Below are 23,202 nucleotides of genomic sequence, written 5' to 3' on the forward strand. Positions count from 1 at the left end.
TCAATGCATTTTTGCCAGGAACTCAACGATGCATCTCTGCTTCTGACACACGTCCAAGGCAGAAGTTGCTTTTTTAGAATCTCACATTGTCAATATCTGCAACAGAGAGATGAAATTTTCAGGTCATGAATGTATGTTCAGTCATCATAACAATGCAATTTGTAATCCTCTTTGATCCATATGGGCAAAATAAAAACAGGAGACATTACTCTTGGAACACCCCTTGTATAAGACTATCATAACCACACTGATGCAGTTAGGGGCTTTATCTTGGATTTATGAATATACTAGCGGGGATACCCGGCGTTGCCCGGGTGTTTGTAGGTGTGTGTGGTGTTAAATAAAAAAGAACCCGGAGGGGGGGGGGTAGGATCGAACCCGAAGCGCTGAGGTGAAGTTTGAAAATAAAATCGGCCAGCCAGAATAAGTTAGTGAAAGATGTTTGAATTTATTTAAGTAAGAACCAAATTGACAGGTGCGCACCCGGAAGTCATCGAGTGTTACGACGACGACGATGTCAATGACCAGGTTTGTTTGTTATAAGCGAAGTAAAAACAGAAAACAACGTTAACACTTAAGCGGGAAAAAAAACACAAAAAAAACTAACGTAAAGCAAACATGGAGTATTGTTGCCAAACCTCGGCTGGTGCATCTATCACTAGCCTCTCTCTCTTGGATAGTGTCCAAAAAAGAATTTTCAATCTAATAGGTCTCACTTTATCAACTAAGCTCCAGCCCCTGTTCCATCGCTGCAGTATTGCATCTCTGCCTGTTTTACAGATATTTAAGTGGAATGTACTCTGATGAATTTTTTGCACTTGTGCCCCCTTTACATACACATCTCTGACAAACCTGCTTAGCAACAAAATCTCACCCCTTCACTGTTGAGGTCCCTAAATGCCAGAAAACTTTCTACTCTAATAGTTTCCTCCCTTGAACAGCTAAACTTTGGAATTCCCTCCCTGCTACCTGCTTCCCTGGCTGTACTGATATGCAGAAGTTTAAATGTAATGTAAACCAACAACTTGTTAATTTTTCCTAGGCATGGTCCCAAATAGTAGCCCCTTACGTCCAAGTGGCGATATGTCCTGTTAGGGATGAATGTGACTTTAAAAAAAAAAAGAAAAAGAAAAAGTTTATGAATTTTCAAATAAAATCAAAGTAGAATAGTGATAGTGACCCAATGGATCATGAGTACATCTAATATATACTTAAAAATTGTCTATCTATATTTAAAGATAAAAAGGAAAACTGAAAGTATTCCATAATCATAAAAAAATCAAAATAATAGATCCAGTATTTTGACATTGGAGAGCACCATAGAATGAAAATATAAGAAATCATTTGTTAAACCAAATTTGATGCTAGAAGAATTTTTTTTCAATAAATAAAAAAATTATGAATCAAATATTTTGGCTCATTTCAGGCCTTCAGCAATGAGTTATTGATATTGTTATATTTTTTTTTTCTTTCCTTCTTCATTGTTGAGCTATAATGATGAATGCTGAAGATAGCTGACCTCTCCTGATGTCAAATGGAGATGGCTGTTAATGTCTTGAATTTGTGTAGAGAGAATGCTGGTCAGGTAATAGATTCAATATTTGGAGAACATCAAATTCCAGATATTATCAACCATCTCCATTTGACACCAGGAGCAATCAATTATTTTTGGCATTATAACTCGACAATGATGGAAAGAAAAAAAATACCTATAATTCATTGATGAAGGCTGCAGTGGACTGAAATATTTGATTTATATTATTTTCATTTACTGAAAAAAGAAATCTTCTAGCATAAAATTTAGTTTCAAAAATGATTTCTTATGAAAATAAAATGATTTTAATCTTACTTCAGTTTTTTTCTCTTGGGAATGATTTTCTTTCTGGCTAATATCCTCATCATAAACACGCTGAAAAAAGAAATATTACAAAAAAGAATAAACTTTAATAAACTTGTGCATTAAAATAAATATTTTTCAAAAAAACTCATTTTTAAATAAGTCAAAAATATATCTAAAAAAAAAACATGAAGATTATGTTGTATTGTGTTGTATTGGTTGATTGACTGAACAGATCACATAATAAGGTTGGTTGGTTGTTTTTGTTTTACGGCATATGAGCCCTTTTCGGGTTATTTAATGCCGAATCCAAAGATTTTGAAGAAATTGTTTTTGAATAGAATATATTTGTTGTTTTCACGTCAGTTTCTATTTAACCCATAGTTGGGACCCTAACAGGTACTACCACTCCGGATCAGAGTGGACCTGGGAGCAATGGTAATTAAAGGGTGGCTCCACACTCCCCAAAGCCCACAAGTTGGGGCCTCACCACTGGATATAGTTTAAGGTCATATCCAGAACCCCCATTGAGGGACTTTTACCCTCTGCAGGGAGGCAGTCAGCATATTCTAATGCCCCACTGATAGGGCCCACATAACAAGGAAAAGAGATTTTGAAAATCAGTTGCTGCGATAAAAAGCTAGCATACAGGTAGTCGTGTAGAATGCTCTTTCTCATGGCTAGAAATTCTATCATTTATGTTGCTTCTGATTTGTCATTGCTTCAATCCATCTTTGACCAAGTCTAAGAGCCAGGTATTCTCTAACATAGAGTACTGTTGTCACATCTGAGTAAGAACTGCTTGTCGTGTCCTATCTAGGCGTGATAGAGTTCAATACTGGCTTTGATACCTAGTAGGTGATGCCCTGTTCTCTTCCTTGCAACCTCTTTCCCACAGAAGAGACGTTGCGAACCTGTCTCTACTCTATCGTTATTTTCATAGTAAGTGCTCAACTGAACTCCAATCTATTGTTCCCCCTTGCCAAAACACTCGACTAGCTACAACCACAATATCCAATTTCCCTCACTCTCTATTTGTGCCTAAATCTAAATGCAGATTCCATGAACAAAACTTCTTTTGCAGAACTGTCCACTTATGGAACACTGTTCTGCTGACCTGCTTCCTGGTTGAATACAACATGGTAGCCTTCAAATCCAATGTAAACAAGTTCTTGTTGAGCCGTCCCCATAAATAATCAAATTCTACCCAATTTACACCATTAGTGATTACTACACTACCACCTTACATTCATTAACTCTTATCCCCGAGTGGCCTTCAGGCCTTGATAAGTGGTGACTCCAAAATAAAAAAAAAAAAAAGAATATATTTCAAATCATTTTCGGTCTACCTTTTCCTTGATTACCTTCAATTACAATGTATGTACATCTGTTTATCCAACCATATATTTGTTCAACATGTTCATATAACCATAAGTAGTTGCAATGCTGAGCTGATTCTAGTCTTGGTATCTTCAGCCTCGGTAGCAGAGGGTCAGAACTTCTGTTGTGAAGATATATATCACAAATCCACCAAACCATAGCCACATGATTCCTCTTCATCTTCAGAAAGATCAAACTAATGAGAGCTTAATATTAAGTCATGTGTAACCAGACACTATGGACATAATCGTCGTAAATTTAACCCTGAGTAATGAATGAAAATGGATGACACAAAAATATAAATGATGGATCCAGTGTGGATTCTAAGAAAACATTTATGTCTCTTCTACAAAAATATGGAGGTTTGAAACTATCAATAATCAATTATTTTGGGGGAAAAAAAATAAATAAATAAAAAAGGAAATATTGTATGAAGACTGACAAGAAAATAAAAAGCATGCAGAGAATTAACAGTTGAAAATTGTGAATAAATATCATGGACACCATGTATAGAAAATTGTACTTCATGTCCTGTTCATTTATTTAGTTATTTATTCACAAACTCCTAAGAGTTTGAAGATAGAACCCCCCCCCCGCCCCATAATAATACATATTCTAAAACTACATTACCCAGATTACTTGGATAAATATATTTCATTTTGATCAAAGATCGTATAAAATTATTGTGGATTCGATATTCACAGCAAACAACTTTATTTTAGAACTTAAAAATGGGGATAAATTTCCATCTATTGTGTAAAAGGATCTCCTGCTCAGGTCAGCAATTGACTTCTGGCCTCATCGAAACTGTTGGTCGTGATCATCTAGTCTACCGGGAGTCCTTGACATGGGTCGCAGCGTCTAAGCTTTGTGTTGATTTCTGCTGAAAAGCAAAAAACTTCACATGCGCGCCAGAAACGAAAGACAGATTCAGGTTTTCTAAATACGAAAAAGTTAATTTCATGAAAGTTTAAGTTTTTACATATATATATATACAATGTTCAGTTCGATTACACCAGAAAATATCAAGATTTTCTCAAAATCTTATTCTTCGTTCTCACAATGGTGGTCAGGGTGGATGGAGAGGGTGTGACGTTTTCCGGGAGCGTGTGTTTCTCTCAAGATTGGGCTTCAATCTGTCTCTTCTGACCCGAGTACTCGCTCTTATACTAAGGGATGGGGTGGGTCTGGCGGTCTGATATACCAATCAGGGTCTGAGACGCTTTCTGGGAAATTCTCCAGATACATTCTGTGTGTGTGCATCTCAGCAATTCGTCCACAGTTCGTAAATCTGGAACCAAAAATGAAATCCTTTTCACATGACCTCAAAGGGTCAAACCCTGTCAATTCTCTCTATTCAGAAACCCAGAACGTCTGAGCCGGGGTTCCTCAGGCCAGACGAATGTCATCGTTCCTTATTCTGACATTTCCTGTCATTGTTTTAAACAATAAAAAATATCTGTCTGGTTTTTATCAAACACAATAAACTTGTCCCTTTTTATAGGTCACCTGTCTCTGTCTGGGATTCAATTAATGTTTAACAATCTCAGCATATTTACCCGGTCTTACTCAGAGTTTTAGGGTATTTTAGCCTCCCCAATTGGAAGCAGTATCACTCCTCAAGATGGTCACGTCATAATTGTATAAAGAGCAAATGTTTGTTTGTATGTCCATGTAAAACTAGAAAAAAAACATAAACACTCACAAAATTATATTTTTCAATTCAGCATAACCCAACATATATATATACAAGTAAAAATCCCCGAGGTTTAAAAATAAAAACACACACACACACATGTTTTTATTTTTCAACCTTGCAGATTTCTACTTAAATCATTACAAATTGTTTCGATAGGCAGGACAATAAAAAATCCTGTCCATCAGACAATGATTTACGTCAAAATCCCTGAGGTTGAAAAATAAAAATATATTTAGCTCTACTTATGTATTGAGCACTTTTTTCTCTGTTTTTTTTTTTTTTTTTTTTTACCAAATATACCTCCTAATATATATATAAATATGTATAGATAAAAAAATCAATACAAAAAAAATATATAAATGTTTATATCTTTTCTGTATTTCCTATGTGTTGATGTGTAGGAATACAAAATGTCTTTAGAAAAAAACGAAAATGTTTCTTTCAAAAGCCCATAATTTTCGACCAATCCTTTGGTCTTCTTCAGTGCGATTGATAGAAACATGAGTGGAGGGCAGACAGGGTTAGCAGTAGAATGGGCACAGATATAGCCAATGCGGTTAAGATCTATCTGAATATGACCCAATATTTTTGACTTGGAATGGTCAGCAACTTGTGTGGCCTCTATTCAAAACCAAGTCTTTCATAAAACAAACACTCCCAAAATGGGGTGTCTATTCCGAAAGCCATTCTTACCATGGTGAAATTGGTTGTGTCTATTGCATACAACATTCTTAATATGAGGAGGTTAGGGGTGTCTATTCTGAAACCCGTCCTTAACATTAGCACGTGGGGGATTGGTCACCAACAACAAATTTTTTACAAGGAGGTAGCATGCTTCCACTGGGCAACGCTGGTTAACGGGTCCTGCTAGTTATATATAAAATTAAAAAAAAAAAAAAACCATTATTTGGGGATTAAATGGCCATTAAAATCTTTCAATGTTATTAAAACGTACACGGATCTTTTAAGGTTATGTAAAGGGAAGTAACTGATATTTCCCCCTCCCCCATAGAGTTATTTCCTTTATGCTGACTCAAGTTATGTGTATAAGTATGTCCAGAGATAAGAATGGGCTAGGGGAAGAAAAAGTGGGTTTAAGGAAAGTGAACGAGAGAGATAGAACTTATGTTACACTTTTGCTCCAAACAATACTAGGTAGCCCTGCTAGTAACTATATTCTGAAACTACCACATGCAGTGTACTTGGATAATTACATTCCATTTTGATCAAAGGGGCTACAATACTGTGTGGCCTGCATTTACATTTGACATAAAATTAAAATATGGTGTTTTACTTTTATATATAACTTAAATATTTGAGCTAGTAAATAACAATAGACATGTTAATAAGGAGTTTAGAGCTTGGAGTAAGAATACACATAGGTTTTAATTGAATGCCAAGTGTGCCAAGCAGTACTATTAAAGATTATAAATCTATGAAAATTTATTGCAACAAATCTCATTTTACTTAACCTCCAACCACCCAATCATTAACTTTCAATTACAGATCAACTGTCTTCAAACACCACTCTGTACAGCTTTGTCTAATTACTTGCTTCCAAGTCTTCTTTAGCTGGCCAAACTTCCTATGATTCAAGACATCCATTCTTCTATAAAAGTTTATTGAAGAGATCAAATACTCCACATGAGTGTACTAGGAAAAGCTCTATGCTTGAGTAAATGTAACACTCTCAGCAAATCCAACCTAATGTATTGGGGTTGATTTTCATATTGCAGATCCATAAGATGGATCTGTCATTACACTGCAATCAGGTGAGAAAGGAAACTAAATTAGAATATTAGTCTACCTATTCTATCATTGCTTGTTTCTGATATAAATAAATTCAAATGACACACATATATGATTGAGAAGGAGAAGTCATATATTACATTTTCCACAAACTGAGAATTGGCCAGCATGATGAAGTCGTTAAAAACGTTGTTTACACGGACACCGGTCATCTGTAAAAAAAAAAAAAAATAAATAAATATAATCATTAACAGTAAATAGTTCCCCCTCCCAAAAGACAAACTTGAGCCAAAATTTTTCAAAAGTCTTTTTTAATGTTTTATAAAATAATTAAAATCCTAAGTCATTCTTTCAGAACTGAGAGAGAGAGAGAAAGATTAAAAATAACATGAGCATGTGTGATAGAAAAGTTTTAACTCTTCTATTTTCTTGGACAAGCCATTGGGTAATGCTGAGTAGTTTGCTAGTTTTTGTATAATGACATATAACCCCCCCCCAAAAAAAAAAAAACTGCATTTCAAAGTCAAAGCAAATTTATTAACAAAAACTAGCAAAGTGCAACAATTCATGTTTAAGGACTGAAGATGTATATAAAATCTGAATGTTTGTTCAAAGCAACTTTAAACATGGATATGATAATCATAGTCACTATCTCTAGTAAACTGTTCCATGAAGCCGAAACAAGGACAGGGAATGCTGCATTACTTTTACAAAATGAAAGTACCTATAGTACATTTTTTGCTGGATCCTGTGAAAACCACAACTTGGCTTTGTGTTAAAAGCACTTGTAGAAAGGTATATTTAAATTTGTGATATTTCTACCAGAATCGCACTTCTTAACTGCCTCTGCTGCTCAAGTGAGATTTAACCATTCAAAAGATGTGTTCAGAATTTACTGAAGTTAGTAATGTACAATGAGAAGTTTTATATCAGAAAAAGTACATTGATATTTTTTTATTGTTAAAAAAAAAAAAAAATCTGAATTCAGCTGTGTAAATAATAAACTAATTGTAAAATTTTTTTTTTTTTGCTTGTTTTGCAGAAAGTTTTAATTTATCTGAACAGACAAATGAAAATTAAAAATGTTTACGAGCATTATTTTCTTTTATACTCATGTATACTAGTCAACATGTTTAGTGGGTTGCATATTTGCATGTGAATAACAGACTTGCTGCAAGGAGAGATATTTAACTAAGAAAGGGAAACCACACAAGATATGGGAAACATCTCTGATTTGGGATTTGGTCACAAAGAGTTTGATTCTTTTTGAACAAAAAAAGTTAATGTGTCTTTAAACGAAATTCATGCTAAGAGCAATGTACTTGTCTTACATATTAGAGATCCTGTGTCAATAGCAATTAAATTAGCTAGTGTGAATTTTGACAAGAGTCACATTTTATGCATGTCAGGATAACCTTAATTTACAAACAGAATTGCTGATTATTAAAAAAAGAAGTAGAAAAAGATTGAATGAATTAAGCACCAACACTGTGTAAGAGAGGGCAAAACTTAAGAAAATAATGGCTGGCTAAATACAAGACAGTATTTTTTGTGTTCATGTTTTTCAAGTGGATGCTAGCTGGTCATTATCTCAAGTGGTCAATTTTGGGGTAGTTGGACAGTGATGGTCCGAGAAGAGAGATGGATATAGTCAGTTCTGGTCAGCAGCTGAGAGTAACTTGAAAAAAAAAAAAAGAAAAAAAATTAGGCATTCAGTATTAGTTGAAATTAGATGTATTAAGGAAATAGCCAGGGTAGGTGAGTTAGGGTTAGCTCTCTGAGCATCACACACTCAGTTTGATTTTCTGTGATCTGACAGGCACTCTGGTTTGTGTGTCTCTCCAAATGAAGTGGGCACTTCAGCTCTAAACTATGGGACTTGTGTTTTGATTAGGTTGAGTTAAAATTTCTTATCAGTCAGTCTGTTATTTAAAAGAAGAAAACGAGTTTTATTGTAACCTTCAAAAAAAAATAAAATAAAATAAAAATAAATAAATAAATAAAATAAACCTCTTTTACTTGTTTTAAACTTGGGTTGTGGTTTTATTTGGAAGGAGAATTCTTCTGTTGCAGCAATGACTAAGATTACACAGATGATACTGCAACTGGTGATGAAACAGAACAATGACTTTGGACCAACACAATGAGCCAATGATCATGTCCTGTGCAGTGGATGAATGCAGAGCACATTTATACTCATTATTCACCTGTTTAAAAAAATAAAATGAAGTTTATTTATCTCCCTATGCTTCTTTTCATAAAGGCTAAATGTGATCCAAGGTTGGGCTTCATGGGGTACAGCCATTACTGAATGTTATATGGGTGTTTATGGCTGATAATAATTACCAGTAAGCAACTGCCTAAGTCTGTCAAGATGATATTTTCACAGAATAAGGATGTAACCATGATTTTCTTTAATCTTTTGTTTTCCTGTCTGCATTTAGAATCCAAATTTTTCTTTCATGAGAGATGTTCAATAAGTAATGCCCCTGACCCACACTTCCAGTTGTCTAAACTAATTGAAATTTTGTATGTGTAATGATTTATATCTCTTTGAGTTATATGGCAAATTACAGCTCTGAACTATTGTTTCTGATTTATAGGTTTTTGAACTGAGTGAGATATCAAATGGAGCCTGTTGAGTGTTTTACAGTGATCCAAATTCTGTATTTGATAGGACACACACCATAGAAGATGATGAAATCAAAGAAATGTATGGTAATGATGCTTCATCATCATGATTTTGTAAAAAGCTGGCATCCTCAATTCAAACATGGCTGAAAATCTGTGGAAACACCTCTCAGATCTTTTCACCTCACCCTTCTGCCATTGATTAGGTATCTGATAACCAAAGTGAGGCTACTATTTTGGAAGATTGACATGTTACTATTTACCAAATAGTCCAAGATTACTACAGGGTCTGTGGAAACTATCATTCATGACGATTCGCATATACATATAAGTGTCTGCCAGATAGATTTCCAGATTGCTGACACCGTTCCAGAAGCAAGAACACATTGACCGCTCGAAGCTGAATTTGGAAATGTGTCAAAAAAATGAGTCAAAGTTTTTCAAAACACTGATTACACAGGAAGAAACCTGGGTCTATCACAATGATCCATACACCAAAGCTCAATCAATGTAGTGGAAGCAGTTGAACTCATCACTTCTAAAGAAGGCAAGATTGCAACTCTCTGCTGGCAAAGTTAAACTTATTGGGTCCAAGATGGAGAAATAATGACAGATTTCTTTGCTAAGGGTACCACAAATACAGGAGCTTCACTTTTAAGGAAATTACAATAAGCTATCCAAATCAAGAGACAAGGCAAGATCAGTAGAGGTGTCCTCCTGCAAGACAATGCGCCGGTCGACGACACGCATGTCATCAGATCAAAAGTATAAGCACGTGGCTATGAAATCTTCCCCTTCTACTCTCCTGACCTTTCACCTCTTTCCAGCCACAAAGTTGTTTTTGAAAGGAAAGCGTTTCCCAAATGATGCAGCCTTAATTTCCAAAATCACATTGTGGAGGAGAAACCTGGAGGTGTTCTACAAAAATGATCTTCAGAACTGCATTAAAGGATGGGAGAAATGCATAACACGGGGTGGTTCTTAAGTAAGGAAAGACTAATAACTCTGCCAAGTTTCGTTCTCATAAGAGAAGTGGGTCAGGGGCATTATTTATTGACCACCTCTTGTATTTAATAAATTTTCTTCATAAAAATCTGAGACAATTTACTAAGCTTCCCAGGACAGCTGGATCTTATACATGGTTGAGGTTTAATGTGAGGTAAGCCATTAGCATCATAAAGGTGCTCAGGTATCAAATACTCATAAAAATTGCCTGAATCGGATCTTTCTGTATTCTTCGATAGAGATGCCTCAATCGATCTGTTATAAAAGAAGGTTATTAAGGAGGTGAAGTAAGTTGGTTGATTGTTTTTGTTTTATGGCATATCAACCCTTTTCAGGTTATTTAATGCTGAATCCAGTCATTTTGAAGAAAATTTTTTTAAGAGAATATATTTGTATTTTTTCAAGTCGGTTTCTATTTAACCCATAGCTGGGACCCTAACAGGTACTACCACTCCGGGTCAGAGTGGACCTGGGAGCAATGGCAATTAAAGGGTGGCTCCACACTCCCCAAAGCCCGCAAGCTGGAGCCTCACCATTAGATATAATTTAAGGTCATATCCAGAACCAAATGAAGTAAGTAAACTCTTAACTATCTTCAAAAGGAGGAGATAATGCCTGGGAGGATGACCTCCTGTACACCAAGCAGAATCATTACATCTACCACACTCTCATCATAGCCTGAGGAACAGAAAAGGAGCCAGATTAATATGGGAGAGGTGGCACAAGCGATTTTATAACATTTCCAGAGGAAGAACCTATTATTTGGAAGGTGAATCTTTTAGAATTGGAAGACTCCCTATCAGCAATGTATTACTTCAACAATAGTGTTTTTTTTAAATTATTTTATATAAATATATTCATTGAGTGAATAGTTTTTGATGATGTTGAATGATAAAAACTTCTGAAAAAATGTGATACTTAAAAATAAATTGGTTTATACTTACTGTTGCTTCATGGACTAAATTGTCCACTTGTTTTTCAATATCGTGAGTTTTGGAAAGTATGCGTTGAGAAAAATCTTGCAAATGCAGCAATAGCTAAAAGAAAAAGATTATATTTTAGCAAATATCATGAACTAAAAAAAAAACAACAAAAAAAAAAACAACAACATATTCTTATGTATGGTACAATCTTCTTGTAACTCCTTCCCTCTACCTTATTTAACAGAATTTGGTATGCCAGTTGTTTCCACATTTAGCTCCACTTTTAAAATTACTCAATGACATATTTTCTGGCTAGGTTAGAGGTTAAATCAACTAAACATGGGAACGAGTAAAGCCAACAGAAACTGGATGAGAAAGGAGATTATCAGGAAATGGAGACATGAATTGGTAAATCATATTGGAGTTAGCGACTGGAGGCAAACTTGAACACCTATGAATGTATGTTCCTTACAAATAAGGTGTGCTTGTGTTCTTCCTGTGTTTGCAGTGTGTAAAGCCCAAAATAAAATACCAACTGTTCAAATACTAAAGATAATAGAGTCGATTGGATTCATTTCAAGCATGATTTAATTTGATATAACCAGAAAGGCTTGCTTTGAGTGAGCTTTCAGCTTCTCCAACATATTGCCTTACACATCATCATTGGATGATCAAATCGAGGACCAAAAAAAAAAAGATATAAAAGTTATGAATTCACAGCTCGATCACGTCCAATATAGAAAAATAACACTAGTTTCTTAGCACAAATATTAATTTCTTAGTAGAAATGAAGATTTTATTTTACCTAAATTTATGTAGATGATATCCAGGTATTCAAAAAGTGAAAAATACTTGGATGAATAGTAATGTAAAATTCTTTGTTGTATACAATTGGCCAAATAAACTGCTTTCATTAGTTAGTTCTGAATGCAGGAACATTCTAGAAAGCAATCAACTGCTTATATAGAAATAACTGAATAAAATAAGGCTAGAAATATACCTGAATTAATGTAAGAAAAATACAAACAAGAAAAAAAAAAATAGTGTTGGATTTACATATAACGATTCCAGAAAAGACAGACAGACAAAATGTACTGAACTCTTGGACCATCTCCTTAGATTGGAGAGTCATAGTGATCTCTCTAGCCAACCACATTTAAATTAAGTTTGTAATATGAAGATACCAATCTATTGAGGAGAGGTGGATGGAGGGGGGTGCTGACATACAGAGTGAGAGTGTTCTTTTGGTTAGTTGATAAGAATTTTTTATCACCTTCTTTATTTAAGCACATTTTCATGCATATGAACGCATATATACATAAATATATAGTTAGCTAAATGACAAAAACAACAAAATCTGGATGTAATATACATTGAAGTTTTGCTCTTTTCTAATTAAATTAGCATTAAAAAATTGAAGATAGTCACACCAACCTATGTTTAGTAGGAAATCTATCATTAAAACATGGTGAGGGGAACAATCTATTTTTAGAAAATTGTTTTAAAAATAACTGAATAAAATATTGTTAGAAATATACTTGAATTAATGTAAGAAAAATACAAATAAGAAAAAAGAAAATAGTGTTGGATTTACATATAAAGGTTTCATAAAAGACAGACAAGATGTACTTAACTTGAACCATGGTGGTCTATCTAACCAACTATACTCAAATTATGATGACTTGAATGAACAGAAATGTAGCATTCTTTGTTGTATAGATCTGAGTATCCCACTGGCCAAATGAATTGTTTGCTGTTAGTTCAGAAAGCAGTTAACTGCTCGTATAAAAGTTTGTGTTTAACACATCAAATCATTTTTAGCTTTCAGTTCTTCATACTAAGTCCATGTGGACAAACATAAAAGAAGTTCCGAAAGATTAGCTGTACCTTCTCGTTCACCCTCTGCCAAAACACAAACCCAGTATAAATAAAGAAATATGCACAGTAAATTTTGTTGATTGGTTGTCTTCGTTTTATGGCATGTCAACTCTTTTTGGGTTATTTAATACCGAATCCAGTAATTAAAAAAAAAAATTTTTTTTCGAATTATTTATATCTTCAGATATTTATTCATGGAGTTTGGTTTGGTTGTTTTGTTTTACGGGATATCACTCCTTTTTGGGTTATGTAATGCTGAATCTAGTAATTTTGAAAAAGCTACTATGCTTCAAGTTTTTTACATCTTCAAATATTAATTCATAGCAATTGGTTTGATTGCTTTGTAGAAAAAAATTTATTGTTTTTGACTTTGCAGAACATGATCGGGTTTTGCAAAGTGAAAGAGAAAAAAACAATAGCATCAATATTTGGCACATTTTTGTTCAGGAAGCCATTATCTTCAGGCAGCCTGATCTAGTAGCACAAGATGCCCTAACAGATATTACCATTCTGAAACAAAGTGGACCTGGAAGCAATGGTAACTAAGGAGCAACACTACAGTCCACAAGGACGTCAAATGGGGCTTCACCATTGGATGTAAATTTTGGTTTCTGTTTATTTTTCCTGGAGTTTTATTGAACGATAATGCTGAGATCAAATCCAATGATCGTATTAGTGAAATAAAAAAAAGAGCAAACAGAGTAGATCACACTTTCATGAATAACCATATTGAATTAAATCCTTTTCTTATTGTTTCTTCTAAGCGAAACATAAAATTAAACGAGGGAAAACTTTAAAGTAAACTATTACAGCTTACAAAGAAGATATGTTAAATGATTTACTTATTTTTTTAGCATTATTAAAACCTCATTAAACATATTGTTAAGGGGATGTAATTCATCTTCCCCAAATATAGAGAAAGATCTTATCTGTCATTTCTGAAAGATTTTCTTTCACAAAAATATACAATAACAAAGAGAGAGAGAAAAAAAAACAAACAAAAAAATAAAAAAACAAATTAGAAAACCCCAGAAGGACACCAAGAACATTGCAGAACCTTCAAGAAAGATCAAGAGGGTTCTAGAATATTCCAATGTTGGGTGGCGCTCTCTATAAAGAAGGTTTTCATGCTAACTTGGCAGTTATTGGTTTGTCAAAGTGAGGAGTTAAACCTTAGCTCTGGCATGATTTCAGGGTTATAAATTCAGTCGAAAAAAAAAAAAAATCCTCTTTAAAACCTGTTAACAAAAGGTAACTTCATATGAAATATTTCTCTGACCAAATTTAAAATTTTGAGATTTTTTTATATGAGTCATCAAACTACTCAGCACATTCTGATCTTCTAATACCCCCATCCACCTCCTTTTCTAGGCTTCTTGATTTCGTTGTCAGCTTAAGTAAAAATTCATATATATATATATATATTTTTTTTTTTCGTTCATGTTAAATATTTTATTGTGTGTGTCAAGTAAATATTTAAATTTATCTCCATGTTTGTTCTCATTTAATTTCTTATTTTTAATAAAATAATACCTGTGACCCGTTGAGTCACAACCACTACTACTAGTTATTCTACTTTGATTTCATTCAAAAATTCATAAACTGTGACACATCTTCTAAGACATTTTTGTATGATGAGAATAAATTTATTTACTTCTTTACTATCCTTATTATTGCTTATATTGTTGAAACGGACACTGATCTAGCTACATTTTGAAATTAACAAAAATAAATAAATAAATAAATAAAAAACAATCCAAATTTGAATCCATAGAAAAAAAGGCACTCCTTGCAGGGGAAATATTTCAAGACGACTATCTGAAAATGTCAAAGTTTTGCGTAATTTTTCGTAAAAAAACAAACAAATACACTAAAGTAATACAATAACAAAAAATAAGACAATTATATAAACATTTATTGGATTAAAAGAAAATTAAAATAAAATAAAAAGTCACAGACATTCCAATAATTGTCCCAAACTATAAATTATAAGTCACACATTTTTATATAATGACAATTTTCGTTCATTTTTTCTTAATTTTATTTTAATTTAATAAATGTTCAGATAATTAATGTTTATTTTGTGTTATTGTATTACTTTAGTGTATTTATTTATTTTTTTTTTAATTAAAAGTTACAGGAAACTTCAACACTTTTAGATACGGTTTTGAATTGTTTCCCCTTCTCAAAAACTTTTTTAAAAAAATTGTCAAAAAAAAAAAAAAAAAAAAAAAAAAAAGAAAAAAGAAAAAAGTCACATAAAAAGTGCTGAAGTGAAAGAATAACATGGATGTCCATATTGTACCTATTTACTATGCTTCCCGACGGGACAGAGTTAGACACCAGGGTCGTTTTTTAACGTGGAGAAAAGGTACAAAAATAAAAAAAAATTATCTCAGTCGTGAAGGACTGCTCCTCCACCGAAAGAGAACAAGAAATGGAAGTGCAGCATCTGAAGAAAGATACTACACTTTGATCTTGACCAAAAGGCCAAGATGTTTTATTTAAAAAAAAAAAATTAAAAAATACTTTATAGAGTCCAATGACAGAAAAACGGATGAGAAATTTAAATATGCTGGTCTTATTCAAAGTAGAAAAAAATTATTCTCTGCTGCAGAATTTTAAATAAAAAAATTGTATCTTTTACTTTACTAAGAGTAATATGTTGTCTTGAACTTTTCTAAATTTTATATTTTATGTGTTCTGTTCTTAAATTATAAAGCAAACACATGACCAGTTAAAATCACAACCTGCATTCTACTTGGATTTAATTTGAAAATTCATATGTGTGACATAACTTTAAGACACTATTCTTACATAACTAAAAAGTAATAAATCTATTTACTTCTAAATAATCCTTATTATTGCTTATATTGCTGAAACAGAGACTGATCCAGCAAAATTTTGACATAAAATAAATAAATAAAATTTGAGTGTTTATGAAAAGAAAATGTGGATGCTAAAGTAAACACGGTTGTGTATATTGTAATTAAAATAAATAATAATTAAAAAATATAATATTAATAATAATAAAAATTAAAATAATAATAGTTAGTTCATCGGAATACATTCTGTGGAAGTACTTGTAAGACAAATAAGTCATTTAAAAATATATTCAAATGCATGTTACTTTTATGTGTGCTATTTCTAAATCATAAAGAAAATTCATGACCCATTTGATACCAATCATTACTACTAGTTATTTTACATGATTTTATTTGAAAATTCATAAATTCTGACATATCTTAAAAAATTCGTCTTGTATAACTAAAAAAAAAAAAATAAAAAAAAAAGATTCTTTACTTTTCTATTATTTTTATTATTATGATGGCTTTTGTTAAGAGTTGCACTTCCTTGTTTACAAATTTTAAGGTATGGATGACCAACACTGTATATAATGTAGCTTTTATTTTTAAGGCAAATATAAAAATAGAAGTTTTATTCAAAAAGTCTTTATTTCAACTTTTATAACAAAATTATAACCTTTATACTAAAAATATGTTCATGCGCTGTTTTTTTTTTAATCAAACATCATAGGTGTTGGTAATTTTTTTTTTTTTTTACATCAAATATAAAAATATAACTGTTATAAATAATATTTATAAACTATTTTTTTCCAATGAGATTTTGTTTAAAAAACTATTTATGAACTGTTTTTGTTTGATTAAAAAAAAACAAACAAACAAAAAAAACAGTTCATAAATATATTTAAAAAAATAACAGTTCATAAATATTTTTTATAACAGTTCTATTTTTATGTTTGATGTGAAAAAAAAAAAAAATTATCAACACCTGATGTTTGATTTAAAAAAACAGTGCATTAACATATTTTTATTATAAAGGTTATAATTTTGTTATAACTTTTTTATAAAAGTTCAAATAAAGACTGTTTGAATAAAACTTCTATTTTTATATTTGCTTTAAAAAAACAAAACAAGAAAAACCCTACATTCTATACAGTATTGGTCATCCATACTTTTAAATTTGTTTGACGTCACTTCTGCCAAATTGCTTTGTAAACAAAGTGCAACTCTTAACTAAAGCCACTATAATTGTTATATAGAAATACTATTAATTTTTATTGTTCTTATATAAATGTAAAGAGATGTATTATTTTGACATCTAATTTACATATGTGTTTGTGTTGTGTTAGATGATGAAGCTCAAAAGAAAGTCAATCTTTCTCTAAATGCTCACAGAAACATTAAGAAATTTTAGAATGTGGTTGAATCAGCATAAAGTGAAAGAGGGTGCATGAAAAATGTACAAATGTATAGAAAAAAAACTGTAGAGAAACACTTAGCTGTTTTTCCTGACGCATACAAATAAAATTTTTAGTTAAACATAATTGTTGCTACATTTAATTTACATAAAATATGTAAAATGATAAATCCTTCATTTTGTAGAACAATTCTATATATTAATATTCTTGATGTTTACTGCATAAATACTTATATTAAATACTAGCATTTTAAACACTGACGTTGATATAAAGTTAAATACAGGATTGTAAACATGTGCTGTGCAACATGCGTTGCTGGTGCATGTGAATGACACACATGCAGTTGTTGGCCAAGAGAAGAGGAGGGCACAGAGAACTGAAAATATCTCTGGCTATGTCAGACCACCCAAGAGATATTCTCTTTGAAGAAAATTATTACTCTATTGGATGCAAAGAGTCTTTGTGAGAGAAACTATATATATATAGAGAGAGAGATTGGATAGATGTTATCTTCAATGGATGTCTCCTCTGGGTGACTGAACAATGACTGCCAACAAAAGACCAGAGTCAGGTCAGTCAGATGTAAACAGCCTCCAAAGGAAGATGAGGAGGAAAAGTTGGAGTTGAATGCTAGGGAGAGGGCAGTTGGTTTTGGGGAAAACTACAAGGCAGTTAAGCCAGTGTGCTTCTCTGGGCCAGGTAGCTACTTTTGAGGGTTTTAGCTAAATGGCAGTATAAAAGAGACTTGCAATTTTCAGTTTGGGTGAGGCAAACATTCTACAAGTCTGCCATTCAACCTTGAGTTGAAGCGAATGCCACTTATCCAAAATAATAAACATTATTATTGTTTATTATTTTGGATAAGTGCTGTTTTGCTTGAGATGCAAATTCTTCATTGCAGCATTGCCTAGATGGATTGATAAACAAATTTTGCCTGGCACAATGTGCAGGACGATCATGGAAGTGAGTGAACACACAGGTATGTTCACCCCACCCCTCCCCAATTCCATCCAATCATTTTTGCAATCCAACTACAAATAAACTCCAGTCTCTGCCTGACTTGTCCATCATGATTCAATCGTGAATGTCCAACAGTCTTTGTTCTATCGTGCTTTTGGGGGGAGGCAGAGGGGGTTGTTCATATTCTTTACAAAGTAGGGAAAAAGACACAGAGGAAGGAAGAAGGAAAAGGAGAGAGAGAGAGAGAGAGAGAGAGAGAGAGAGAGAGAGAGAGAGAGGATCTATTATGACTATACATTCCGAAAACATTGTGAAAACTGAAGTCAAAAGATTTTAGAATATACCCTCTCTTCTCGGTTTCTGTTTTATTTACATCATTCCATTCCTCTCACTATTTTCATTCTTATTTGCCTTCTATTTACATTATTTGTTCATCTTCCTATCATCTAAACCATTCATGTACAGTTGAAGTGTGCATGGTGACAAGCAAACTAACACCGCCAGAATTTTAGTAGTATATCAATAAAAACAATGAGAGAACTTTGAAACCCAAACTGTCACAGGCAGATCAAATGTCATCATAGTCATTTGTGCATCACAATTACGATAGATTATCAATCCTGATAATTAAACTGCAGATCTCATTTCTTTATTTGTTAATCAGTACATTAAGGTCAAATAAGCAATACGTGCTGTATTTCATTGCATGAACGCTTCTTACTTAACATTTTTTTTCTTTCTTTTACTCTTATTTGCCCCAAACAAGCCACTTAGATGCATGTGGCTAATATTTGAGACCTTGTTTATAAACGAGATGTCAGTTTACATTACATTTAAACTTCTGCATGTCAATACAGTAAGGGAAACAGAAAACAGCGAGAGAATTCCAAAGTATCGTAGTGCGAAGAAAAAAACTATCAGAGTAGAAGAATTTCAGGCACCTAGGGATCTCTACAGTAAATGGAGTGGGATTTTCTTGCTAAACAGGTTTGCCGGGTGTATGTATGTACAAGTGCAATGTGTTTATCAGTGCACATTCTATTAAAATACTTGTAAAACAAGCACAGGGATGCAACATTGCAGTGATGGGACAGGGGTTGAAGCTTGGTTGATAGTGTGGGACCTATTAGATTGGAGACTATTCTGGATGCTGTCTGGGCAACAATACTCCATGCATGGGCGAATGGTGGTTTTGTAGAGATACAGGATACTCTTAGATGTGTGTAATTTTCTAGCATGGTAAAGGGAATCCACCTTCTTTGCAGGTTTAATACTATAGTATTATAAGGTTTGACTCTCATTATAAGGTTTGACTCTCATTATAAGGTTTGACTCTCATTATAAGGTTTGACTCTCATTATAAGGTTTGACTCTCATTATAAGGTTTGACTCTCATTATAAGGTTTGACTCTCATTATAAGGTTTGACTCTCATTATAAGGTTTGACTCTCATTATAAGGTTTGACTCTCATTATAAGGTTTGACTCTCATTATAAGGTTTGACTCTCATTATAAGGTTTGACTCTCATTATAAGGTTTGACTCTCATTATAAGGTTTGACTCTCATTATAAGGTTTGACTCTCATTATAAGGTTTGACTCTCATTATAAGGTTTGACTCTCATTATAAGGTTTGACTCTCATTATAAGGTTTGACTCTCATTATAAGGTTTGACTCTCATTATAAGGTTTGACTCTCATTATAAGGTTTGACTCTCATTATAAGGTTTGACTCTCATTATAAGGTTTGACTCTCATTATAAGGTTTGACTCTCATTATAAGGTTTGACTCTCTGCAATGAATGGTTGTTTAAGTACTAGCTTTACCAGTTATTTTAATTTCACAAAGAAGACTTGGAAGATAGTTTGGAGCCATTTTATTATTTTTAGAAAACAAGTGGGTCATTTGAATATAAAAAATTCACAAGTTTTTACAATCATTTCTATGTGCTAACAAAAATATTCAGTTTTGTTTTCTGTGATTCTAAATGTTTCCTTTCAGTTTCCAGTGACAATACGAGATATATAACAAGATCAAGATGCTATTCGAATGAACACCAAAAAGCAATTAGCTTGAATAACTACCCTCTTTCTTTCTCCACATTTTGGGATACACTCTTCACTTCCAAAAGCAAGTTGAAGTTTTCGCAGGAAGTGTCTCTCAACAAAATGGAGAAAGAAAGAGAGTAATTGTTTAAGCCAGTTGTTTTTTTTGTTCATTCTGACCCGCATTTCGATCTCACTACAGATAGTTCTGTAAGAGTGTCTGTAGTGAAGCAAGAGTTGCACAATCACCAACCACACTGCTCTGGAACAGACATTACTAGAGTCCATTGATAAGAAGAAGCCAAGGTTGAATGGAAACAATGTCAGATAAGCAGAAAGACTAGCATTATTTCAGAAATTTCCTTCTAGACTAACTGGACAAACAAGGCTTGACAGTCTAAGTCTAGTCTAGTATTTAATCCATAGCTAGAGGGAGGATATATGGATTCATACTTTTCCAAAAAGCATTAATGAAAATTATGCAGTAGCCGTCAACAGAACTTATCGTTTGCATTAATATTCTAATAGACATCCTAACTGTGATCTCTGAACGTATATACCATTCACTGGACAAAGCGGGGGAGGGCAGAGCGGTAGCTCTAGATATATCTAAGGCTTTTGACAGGGTATGGCATGAGGGTCTCCTCAGTAAAATCAGATCATACGGTATCACTGGTAGAATACTTAACATAATTAAATCCTTCTTAGATAAGAGAAAAATTCAGGTTGTCCTCGACGGTCGTACATCTAAACAATATGATATAAATGCGGGGGTGCCCCAGGGTTCTATCCTTGGACCTCTATTGTTCCTGATATTCATAAATGACCTCCCCGACAACATTGCCTCTGAGATGGGTATATATGCTGATGACACTACACTCTATGGCAGGCACGACAGGAAGACGAATGAACACATTTCTAAAGAAATGGCAGAAACACTAGAGGAAGACCTCCAATCTGTAGTGGAATGGGGACAAAAGTGGTTGGTCGCGTTCAATGCTGCCAAGACTAAACTAGTTTCATTCAATAATTACAAGAAACCCTCTCTACCACCCATAGCAATGGCCAACGACTCTTTATCTGAGAGTACATCTTTCAAACTCCTTGGCCTAACGTTCACAGGAAACATGAGTTGGAACAATTACATTGAAGGCATTGCCAGGGCCGCTGCAAGAAAGGTGGGCTCTCTCTATCGTGCTAGAAAACTACTGACACCCGAAAGTATCCTGTACCTCTATAAGGCCACCATTCGCCCATGTATGGAGTATTGCTGCCACATCTGGGCTGGTGCATCTGCTACTAGTCTCTCGCTCCTTGACAAGGTTCAAAAGAGAGTCGCAAACCTGATAGGTCCTGAACTGGCATCTAAGCTTCAGCCTCTGTCCCATCGACGAAATGTTGCATCCCTCTGCCTTTTCTACAAGTATTTTAGTGGTGAATGCTCTGACGAACTGTAATCACTTGTGCCCCCACGACGTGAGCACCCTCGACAAACCCGACAGGCTGCTAAATCCCACCCCCACACTGTAGAGATCCCTAGATGTAAAAGATCTTTTTACTCCAATAGTTTCTTCCCCAGAACCGCTAGACTCTGGAATTCCATTCCAGGTCCCTGCTTCCCCAACAGTACTGACGTGCAGAAGTTCAAGTGTAACGTGAACCGACACCTTGCTGCCCAAATCCCTACATAGTACCCCAGTAGTTGTTGCCCCTGATAGTAGCCCCCTACACCAAAGTGGCAATTTGCCTTGTTTGGGGCGAAAATGTAATAAAATAAATAATAAAAAAAAAAAATAAATACATAGTTTGTTTTTTTAAAATTTGAAATCAAACTCAAACTTTGCCCTTGAACAGAAGAGATCATTCTCCACTAGATTTCAAGGTCGATTATATTTTGATCATTCTACGCATCCAAAACTCATACTTTAAAAATCTTAATAGCACGACAACTATTTTTTTACAAAATTTGACTTTTGGAAGGGTATAGGAAAGCGAATATTCATGTGTTTGTTAACCATCACTGGCCACCAGAGGTTGCTATTTTTTCTCCACTTCCTCCGATATTAATTCTTATAAATGCATTTGAGTGTGTGACGTCATGCTTTAGCCACACCCTCAAATGCTAATGTGATCATGTTACACCATTTATGATTAGAGTTCTTTATATCTTCAAATATTTATGTATCATGTTTGGTTTGGTTGTTTTGCAAAGGAAAATTTTTTTCTTTTCTTTTTGGCTTTGCAGAACATGATTGCATTTTGCAAATGGAAAGGAAAAAAAAAAACAATAACATCAATGTTTGGTACATTTTCGGTCAGGAAACAAGTATCTTCAAAAATCCTGATCTGGTAGCCCGATGGTAGGGAGGTGAATACCAGCAATATTTTTCAACTCGATTGTGTCACAACAGATGCGACATACAACCAAACATATTTTGCCAAAATAACTAACATCAATAAAATTGATACAAAGCAAACATTTGTGTCTATACTTACTCCAGCATCTCCAGCTAAAGACCAGTTTCCTGCAGCTGCTTTGATCTCTGGAATGGTCCATGGACGTTCCCAAACTTTGATCTCATCACTGGAATCACTATGAACTGGACCGTTCATCTACAATTACATAGAATAAAAGGAAAATAGTTATATGTGAGTGAAGAAAAAAAAATGAAATTAGTATTTAATATTTATGTTTTAATCACATTGAAAACAATTACAAATAAAATCTAAATTTCAATCTATGTAAGAGCTTCCTGCCTGTGAAACACATTACTGTGGGACTGCTTCCCTGTTGATTATTATAGCCTTCAAACCCAATGTCAACAAATTCTTGTCATAAACTGACCCATAACTAGTCAAACCTAGTTTATACC

The 23,202-nt window shown here is 33.6% G+C and overlaps 1 protein-coding gene across 2 annotated transcripts in view; it reads right to left on the reverse strand.

The window, feature by feature from the left end:
- LOC145295963 (uncharacterized) overlaps nt 1–23,202 on the reverse strand; it is a 372,355-nt gene that overhangs the window by 328,386 nt on the left and 20,767 nt on the right. For both annotated transcript variants that reach the window (XM_080141871.1, XM_080141870.1), the window contains exons 2-5: nt 22,826–22,942; nt 11,246–11,338; nt 6,806–6,877; nt 1,850–1,909 (exon numbers count right to left, since the gene is read on the reverse strand). In XM_080141871.1, the coding sequence (XP_079997997.1) occupies nt 1,850–1,909; nt 6,806–6,877; nt 11,246–11,338; nt 22,826–22,942 (342 nt within the window). The remainder of the gene's footprint in view (nt 1–1,849; nt 1,910–6,805; nt 6,878–11,245; nt 11,339–22,825; nt 22,943–23,202) is intronic.

This window comes from Euprymna scolopes, chromosome 16 (assembly GCF_053919585.1).
Source record: "Euprymna scolopes isolate OS-2025 chromosome 16, ASM5391958v1, whole genome shotgun sequence".
Taxonomy (NCBI): domain Eukaryota; kingdom Metazoa; phylum Mollusca; class Cephalopoda; order Sepiida; family Sepiolidae; genus Euprymna; species Euprymna scolopes.